Source organism: Sinohyriopsis cumingii, chromosome 7 (genome assembly GCF_028554795.1).
Source record: "Sinohyriopsis cumingii isolate HCF-2022 chromosome 7, ASM2855479v2, whole genome shotgun sequence".
In the NCBI taxonomy this organism is placed as follows: domain Eukaryota; kingdom Metazoa; phylum Mollusca; class Bivalvia; order Unionida; family Unionidae; genus Sinohyriopsis; species Sinohyriopsis cumingii.
Window position 1 is genome coordinate 65,122,978 of NC_142967.1, and position 9,849 is coordinate 65,132,826.

The 9,849-nt window shown below is 34.4% G+C and overlaps 1 protein-coding gene across 1 annotated transcript; it reads left to right on the forward strand.

The window, feature by feature from the left end:
* Window positions 1–400: 400 nt before the first annotated feature.
* On the forward strand, window positions 401–7,184 carry LOC149795413 (uncharacterized). The gene is made up of 3 exons (XM_089964092.1): window positions 401–739; window positions 2,620–2,913; window positions 6,988–7,184. Exons 1-3 carry the CDS (start codon window positions 691–693, stop codon window positions 7,002–7,004), a joined length of 360 nt encoding a protein of 119 aa, XP_089820218.1. The 5' UTR covers window positions 401–690; the 3' UTR covers window positions 7,005–7,184.
* Window positions 7,185–9,849: the final 2,665 nt, after the last annotated feature.

Here is a 9,849-nt window from a genome sequence, read left to right on the forward strand (position 1 = left end):
AAATCCATTTCACTTACATGTACCCATTTCAATTCAGTTAATGTTAAAGGTATTGATTTGTATCGATTGATAAACACGTAATACGAAACTGTTTAGTACAAAAAAAAGTTGTTTAACGTAAGAATACAGACGTTTTCCTGTGATGGATCTATACTCCCTTTTATATTTTTTTCTTTCTAGTGGTCATGCACTGCCTCCTAAGCCATTGTTAATACAATACAACGGATGTCATGAACAAACACTCATCATGGTGCACAACACAATTGATTTTGATCATTATGATATATTGTACGTAACAGTTTTTATGCTATGGTAACTTCCCTAATCATGATGACTCCCGAAGATATGTAAAAGGATCTATTATATACAGTTGGTAATGTATGTATGGAAGGCTTTTAAACACAGATTCATATAGTATCTACCTACTTGCCATGTCACGGGACGGAAACGACTTCGCTAAATCCCTAAATAGTTTATTTCTTTATTGTGTGTTTTATTTGGTCAGACGATGTAAGACTAGACTGTTGGATGCTCTTATGTATACAACCGACAGCATTTAGTTATATAGTGATTGACTGTTGAAGAAGATCATAACTGACCGGTCACTGTTTCCAATTCGGCAGAAATTCTCTTAATGGAAAAAAGTGGAAAGACACGATTTCCAGATATAGAGTTTTGGATTACAACACGATGATGTGGACAGTTTTCCTTTGCCTGCTCACATCAGCAGTATCAACAGGTAAACGCCGAGCGAACTAAGTTTGATTTATTTTAGAATCATGTACAACCATCTATCATTTTCTTGCTCAGTGATGGCGACAACTTGTCACTGCTGTAACGTTGGTCATATAATTATTTTCAATTGTTGAAATGAATGTCATCAAATAAAAAAAGCAATGCAATATGTGTTGTTTATAATAATATATTTCTCGACGTTTAATTGATGGCACTTAGCGACTCACAATGACAAAATATGTAAATGACACGCGCCATATCATTTCATGGCATAACCATCAAATTCCATGAAGACCATAATTTCATCTTTATAATATGTCTAAAAGACTTATTTTGGCATTTGCTGTACATTCATAAAGACAAGGTTTGTTATTCTTACAACTATCTTTCTATCCGAACATTACGAAGTTGACTTTTATTCCAAAATTGGAGAAACAGTCTTAATACGAGCATGGCCATTGAATGGTTCAATTCTGTATAGCAGTGTTAAATGTGGCTACATTACTCGTATAAATACCGTCTTCCCTGGAGACAAAGATAGTCGTAACCTCTTCATGCCTAAATACACCGTTACCTTAAATGAAGCCTCTTTAATATTCAGCAATGTCAGCAGGGAGGATGAGCGTCTATATCATATGGACGAACGTTTCTACTGAACTAAAACAGAACCATGTGCTAAATATGAGGCAACATGGTAGATGGAACTCACAATTAAATGTTTTTGGTATGTGTTAAATCTGATGATAGATTAGCGTAATGTAACGGATAGTTTATTCTTTCATTGTCAGGCATGGTGTTGGTCATAATCAGATATTGAAATATCAAGTGCATGTGCTGCTTGAGTTAAAACATTTTCATGATAAATTCAAACCACCTTTGTATGTTTTTTGTGCAATTTGTGTAATGTTTTATTTGATACGTACGAATAGTTGTCGTATAATGTTAACCTTTTCAATTGTTTCCCTGAGCACACTTGAAAGACACCGAACACAAGGGCTAGATTTCTTCCTTCATATTACGGCAAACTATCCACCGCAGCAAATAGTATAAGATCTCTTTAATTAGAACTCCGTTAGGTGCACAATTGTTATATTCTGAAAACAATGCTAATGTTGACAGGTATTTGTTTCACTTCCATTCTTAATTGTTGCACACAACGTTTTGCATTTTAATTTAGTGGTATTGTAAGATGTAGAAGTAATCTGTATGTATTTTAGTAGAAGGAATATGTATAGATTATTAGTTTTTAAATCAATTTCTGATTCGGATCTAGCGATAAGAGGAGAATTCAAGTTTGCTTGCTTGCTTCTTATATTCTACTTTATCGTTTTCGTTATTTATGTTAATACCAGGTTACACTGGACTGGTGATGATTTGTAACTTGGTCGTTTAGATCATAAAGCGGCGAGAAAATAAACAGAAAACTAATGATTCAATCGAAATTACGTGACACTGTTAAAACATCATAGATAGAGCTAAATTTTTGTTGTTCAAACGTTTACGTCGCAGAATATTGCGCTTGAAATATCTTCATCATATCAAGCAAATGATGCACTATTTCCTACTCATCTTAAAGATGAAATAATTGACAGACATCTTAACTGTATCTCCAGAATCTGGATGTTCGGTCATAAATATATTTTCCAAAAAACGCTGTTTTGGGAAGTTTGATATTCCTTTAACAACTCAATTATCCGTCGTTGTCTTACAAAGCGTGTGTGATTTTATAAATATACATTTAAATCAAAAGTCAACAAATATTAACTGCTTAACTAATGACTTAACTACATCCATTATTGACCCAAAAGATGTTTCGTTATTATAGTTCCATGACAGTGGAATACATTTCTAAATTTCAAATCCGTTTTCTTTCTGTTGAACAAGAACAAGGTGAGGTAGCGATGAGAGGTTATTCTGGAGAGAACGCCGTCATGGAATTTAATAAACCATCCAAACTATCCTTCTTATATTACAATGATCTGAGGGTTGCCATCATTCATGAATGTGAATGCCGTTTGTTCCCTGGTACACAATTTGCTGGCCGTCTAAGATGTTTAGGAGCCGAAAATGATACACTATGCACAATCATCATACAGAATGTCAACCAGAGAGATGTAGGACTATATAAAGTTGTAAGAGAGGACACTGTAATGGAGCAAAAATCCCTAAATATAACAGGTATTTCATCGATTAGATTAAGATAGAAGTAGTCATTGATTTTATTCGTATACCCTGCATATTCCTGAGTTGTCTTTGTCTTAATGTCGAAGTAGTCATTAATTGTATTTGCATACATTGCATACTCCTGAGTGTGGTCTTGTTCTTATTGTTTAGAATATATTAGCAAAATTCACAGCTTTTTCCTTAAAGCACGGAAATTAAACATGGTATTACAAACATGCAACACGTTTTCAAACAATTCTCACAATCGGACTTGGACTCAATCAGCATTGTAAGTATGATTAGTCAGCATTTTGGCGATAACCAATCAAGCTTCAGATTTTTCTCTTGAGTTTGATTTTAAATGTTAGAAACGTTTGCAATATTGAAACCAAATCGCATTCCCTGGGTTCATAAACGCATTTATTACTCTGGTCTACAGACAAAACGCTTCAAAATAGATGCAGCCAAACTTTACTAATTCTGGGTCACTGAGAACGAAATTGATGCTTACAATTGCTGATTGGTTCTAGTTTTAAAGGTATGATACTTGGTCCGTATATATGACCATTGACATGGGATTCGGGAGGGCACGTGAGTTATAATGGGAAGGGATCTCAACTTAAACCAGAAATGCCTATAAAAAAATATCATTGTATCTATGAATAAAAATATATGACTGGATTTGGACACAGTACTTGCTTTTAAGGCAAAACAATGAATGATGCAATCTGAAGCTAGTTTAACGTCATACATGATAAAAATTGTATTATATTAATCTTAGATGTCATGGATGATGCAATCATAACTAAGCTTATATCACTCTACTGATCACGTTGTCGTATAACAGCTCTAGAAATCATACAGTTTCGTGTTCTCTTACTTGTTAACGTCTGATTCTGCAAAGGGACACATTTATGTTTAGCCAAAGTGAGCAGAGATGAATCGTACTTATGTGAACAATGCAGATAACTTCTGTTATGCTTGTGGTGAAGTGGATTTTGCATCAGAAAGGCGCACAATTGTTAAGAATGCCTATCTTCCTTTTTTGCTGCAAACTTAGAGATCAGGACGAGAGCTGGGACCCAAAGATATGCTGCAACACTTGTGCAACATATCTTTGCCAGAGGCTGAACAGGAAAAGGAAATCTATGCCTTTTGCAACGCCGATGATATGGAGACAGACAAGAGTTCATATCAGCAATTGTTACTTCTACATGGTGCATCAAGTTAGGAAAGGTGTGTCAAAGAAGACAAATAGGACTGTGCATTATCCAAACATTAAATCAGTTATACGCTCATCCTCTTCCTCTGAACCATCACTTCATAACACAAGGTGAACTGAATGACCTTGTCAGGGATCTGGAACTATCCAAGAGTAAGGCAAAGCTGTTGGACTCCAGACTACAGCAGTGAAATCTCTTGGCAGCTGATGTTACGCTTTCCATGTTCTGTGACCGTCAAAAGGATATAGTTCCATCCTTCTTCATGGAAGCTGATCTTGTAGCCTGCAATAACATCTGTGGTGTGATGGCAGGCCTCAACATAGTTCATGATCCGGATGAGAGGAGACTGTTCATTGATTCATCAAAGACGAGTCTTAAATCGGTTTAGCTGCTTAATGGCAATGTTTTGCCATCAATTCCATTTGGTCGTGCAGTCCATGTGAAGGTACCTTCGAAAACACGAAACAACTTTTGCGATACATAAACTATGATTAAAATCAGTAGCAGCTTTGTGGCGATTTCAATGTTCTTGCTCTCTTGCTTGGTCTGCAGACTGGATACTCAAAGTAATGCCACTTTCTCGGTGAATGGTAAAATCGTGTGAGAGATTCCTAGTACATAAAGAGCGACTGGGCACTCCGACAGTCATTGGAGCCCTGGAGGAAAAGTGTTCAGCATCACTAATTGTTGAATTAAGTAAGATTTTGTTGCCACCCTTGCACATCCAGTTGGGTCTAATGAAGAACCTTATCAAGGCCATGGACAAAACAAGCAGATTTCGAGTATCTCGGTGTAAAAGTTTTAAGATTAAGTGAAGATAATATAAGGGAAGGTGTCTTTGTTTTTTCTCAGATTTGTGAATGTCTTCGAGATGATACATTTGAACGTGAACTGCGTGGCAAGGAAAAGCCGGCATGGAAAGCGTTCCAGTTAGTGGGAACAAATTTCTCGGAAACAACAAGGCAGACAACTACAGAAGGTGGTGGCAAACATCCTTGAGGCGTACAAAAGCCTTGGTTGCAACATGTCACTAAAAGTACATTTTTGCACTCTCATTTAGATTTGTTCCACCGAACTGCGGAACAGTGATCGACGAGTACGGCGATCGATTTCACCAGGACATTGCAGCAATGGAGAAACGCTCTCAAGGAAAATAGACCCCATCAGTGCTTTCAGTCTATTACTAGACAGTGACATGAGATGCTCCATTTAACGAATACTAGAGACAAGCCAAGAAGCGCCGAGTAGACACTGTATACGGACTAAACTATGTACTTATATATACATGATAGTTCCATGCCTTTTGTTTCATAATACATTTTATTTATATTACCTTTTGCTGTTTAGGGTGTTATATAAACAGGACAGGTGAAATATTATCATGAAAAGCGATACTAGACACATGAAAAGACGTAAGTTTAAAATTTGTGTTTAAACTCTACTATTATACACAGTATACTTAGACGTAAAATGTATAAACTTAAATATCTTGTAACCAGTAGCCAATCAGCTGTTTTAATTGTCATATTTCAATTCAGCACATCTAAATTCATAATAAATAAGATATTTTATCTCTGATACAGACGACTTCTAAAAACGTGTAGACGAAAGGTATGTTTTTTGTCATACACAGGTGTAATGATGCCTTTGGCCTTATATGTAATTCCACGATTCTGTCCAAGGACAACGCTTTTATATAAAGTGTCTGATTGTATTTCAGGCATATCACCGCCCTTTTGTGTTTTTTTTATTATTTAATATTATCAAACAATCAGTATTTTGCAAGTTCGACACATATATTTTTATATTTTATATTATTTTCAAATGCAATTTCTGAACCTCGTTTAATAATATCAGTCCTTTCTGCGCCAATGCTTGGAAAGGATGGAAATAATTCTAAAATTGCTCAGAAATCTTTATTTGACTTTACTTATAGTTTCATTATAAGGCAAGAAGCTTGTAAATTGTATCCTTCGACACAGGTTTATTGATTGTATTTGCAAGCGTCACTTGATATTGTACCAAACATGATGCTCACTAAAAGCGGGCCTCCACTTTAAATCCGACATGTACAACAGAGTACTGTGCGTCTCGTATAAGAACAGTATGCAATGACTTCTGTACCTAAATTGACATACATACAAGTTCTATCAATTTACGTAGTGGATAACTCTATTCGTCAGTAGATCTAAGCAGATATTTCACGGTTGAAGTGAAAACATTATATTGTCACGAGTGAAATATTTCTTATAACTGCTAAAATAGTAGATTTTTCTTTTTAGTATATATTTTTAGGGCGAAACCTTGGATGTGAATTGATTTGTTTCCTCCACGTGGCTGCATTAAAATATCGATTAAAAGAAGTTCCGAAATTTTATAATAATTTTATGACAGTGACATTTTATATAATATATATGACCAAACATAATAAAGGCGGTACTACTGCAACTAGCAATATAACTCATGTTACTCTACAGGGAAATATAGCAGACAGGAAAAAATCAATCTATATTGTACATATAATACGTCTAAATGTTTTTATAGGCATATAAATGAATGTTTTCATTCGAAAATTAAAAGATTGTATTTTTTCACACCTTTCTTTCGCACATTGATACAGTGAACATTGATGCAATATAGGAGCTTGACATAATGCTCCAACAGACTTCAGAGAGCAACGTCATTAAGCAACCGATTTTAATGATGGAGGATTTACATTTGTTTAGTTTTGATTCGAGACGTTAATTTTATTTCTTCTTAGACGTGCGGTCTATTTCGAATTCAGAGGCTACATCCATATTTCGATTGTCATTCTTTTATGGTTTGCAATACATACTAATCAATGTCTCATTTCTGTTACTTTCAGACAATATTTCATTGTGATGACAGTTAAAGTCGCTACTTAAACAACTTTATTATTAGTATTCAAGAGTTTATCGTTAAAATCTGTACCATTTCCCGTAGAATCTACCATGTATACGATATCGTATGGATGATACAGTCTACCGAATATCAACAGGTCCGTCACTATTAATTTGCATGATTCAGCAGAAAAATTGATATTAAAACGTTAATACTTGCAACCCGCTTTGTGTTGTTTGTGGTTTATTATTGATGCCGCCTTTTTATTGGTTACATTTATAGATCGACAGTCTATAAAGCGTATAATCTAATCATCCTGATTGGAAGAGAGAAATAGGAAGGATGAGAGAGAGAGAGAGAGAGAGAGAGAGAGAGAGAGAGAGAGAGAGAGAGAGAAGAGGAAATAAAATAAAGTGGGCTCAAATAAAGAAATTTAGTTTCAAACGAACATACCTAAAACATACATAGTTCCACAATGGAAAAGGAAAGTAGTTCCATTGTGGCTAAACAATTTTTCTTTCACTAATATATTTCAATATCTCATTATGAACTAAACAGGTACTGCCACTACAGGAACCATGAATCCTGTTACGCTACAGGAAAACATCACAAAGACCCAAATACACCAACTTTCAACTGAGGCTCACTACAGTCAACGGACTTCTGTGAAACCAAGCAAGTAGATTGCTACGTACCTTTACTGAAGCACATGAATGCAAAGTAATTTTAGTCATCAATAGACAACTGAAAGCATACACACACTCATATATATATATATATATATATATATATATATATATATATATATATATATATATATATATATATATATATATATATATATATATATATATATATATATATATATATATATATATATATATATATATATATATATATATAGCAAGGTATGAAACTCCAGTCTCTGACTAATGCCGGTTAATATATCTTGACAAGGTTTGGTCGAGGCTAACTTGATATAAAGGCTACAAAGTGCGCAAAGCGATATTGACATAAGTCTTTCGGTATTATCAATGAGATATTTGTATGTTGGCTCATGCCTTCAGAAGCAAGACCTAGAAGAATTCCAATAGCAGTAAACTGGGAGCTCATCAGTTGTATGAACCAGCTTTGCCTTGGCCTTGAGTGGCATGTTTGCTTCCGTGTTCAAAGAACAATTGTGTGTAACGTCAACATAACTAGAGGAATTCTCCTAACCAACTTGACTGACGGATCAATATTGAGCATAAAACGGCCGAGAACCTGGGATGCCCGGGAATAGAATGTGCCTATCCCATCCAATGATTGCAGCTCTCGGAAAAAACCTTTTGTAGGATATATGTCTAGCAGCATATTATGCTAGTATGTCAGTGTTGTTGTTATTAATGCGCACCATCATATTTACTGCGTTTATGTCCAATGCTAAAAATATTGTTATGCTTGTGGTTCCGTTTTATTAGCATCAGTTTCACATTGAGAGCGTTCTATACTTGATCAATTGTTTGCGTGAGATGATTACATTCGCGGTTTTGGGCCAATTCAAAAATTTATACGAATCACTAAAACAAAGAATTCACCTATGTGGAGATTATAGTATATTAAACTTACGTGCATTTAGGTTACACAATAAAGTGTGGTCTGAATTTGTATCATCACAGTCCAATTAAGGTAATGAAAATAGAATCTTATCTTTTGTGTTATCCACAGGGAGAACAAAGACCTTGTAAATGTAATCACTTAATTCCTAACACAATATTGCGTTATATTCTATTTGATGCATCATATTCTTTTTTCTCCATCATAAATCTGTGAAGCAAATCTCCAACGTATGAATAATGACTTCTTTTTCTGACGCTTACTTTCTCGCTCTGTCATTTCACCATGATGATTCCCTAAATTATATCTAAATCCTTTTGTTTTTCAACGTCAAGAATGACCTGTGATGTTCTCATTGCTTGTAATACAGCTGCAAAAAATGAACGTTCAATAGGATCAACTACCTTATTAGTTTCAGATGTGACATATTATAATATGCAGACATATTTACATAAATCAGAAAGGAGGTCAATACATATTTTTTCTGTCCTTCATTATAATTTGTGACTATATACTCCAAACAGTTTGCAATCAACACGCCCCCATATTAGTACGATTGGCTTGATTTAGAACGATGTCACATATAATATGAAACAGAGCCTTAGAAAACAGAGGTAATACAGCCAGCGATTTTAGACGGATTATTTCTTCACTAATTCTAGCGGTAAATTTCGAGTGGCAGATTTGGAATCCACACATAATGCTGTATAAAAAGGCATAACTATTGTACATTTTAACGATTTTCTTTTTAAATGTCATTTTACAAAAGAAGACACAACATTTTATATGACATTGGTTTGATATCCTCCTTAGATTTGTCGCACAAAATAATTTAGTTTCGTTTATTATATACACTGATTCTACCAATGCTAGCACTATGAAGATATACATCGGTGTGTGTGTTTATGTGTGTGTTCAAGCCATATAATCAGTTTAACTTGTTGGCTGTGACTGTTGATTAAGACGCTTTGTATAGGTAAATTCTCTAGATAATTCCCAGAGTACGTGGATTAATTTATCAGTAAAATGGCGGTGAACAAGTAATGAACAATGATCTATATAGTTAGATGAAGAATATTGAAGGAATTATATATATATATATATATATATATATATATATATATATATATATATATATATATATATATATATATATATATATATATATATGATCCATGAAAATTAATTACTAGGTCATCATGCAACTGTGTCTGCTAAACACGAGTCCATATAACACCGGTTGAATAACATCATTTTTGGTGATGTGTGC

Bases quoted from the DNA above. Each gene is read 5' to 3' on its own strand.
- LOC149795413 (XM_089964092.1), top strand. From the start codon at position 691: ATGATGTGGACAGTTTTCCTTTGCCTGCTCACATCAGCAGTATCAACA. The intron at 740-2,619 runs GTAAACGCCGAG...CTGTTGAACAAG, and splicing joins CACATCAGCAGTATCAACAG to AACAAGGTGAGGTAGCGATG.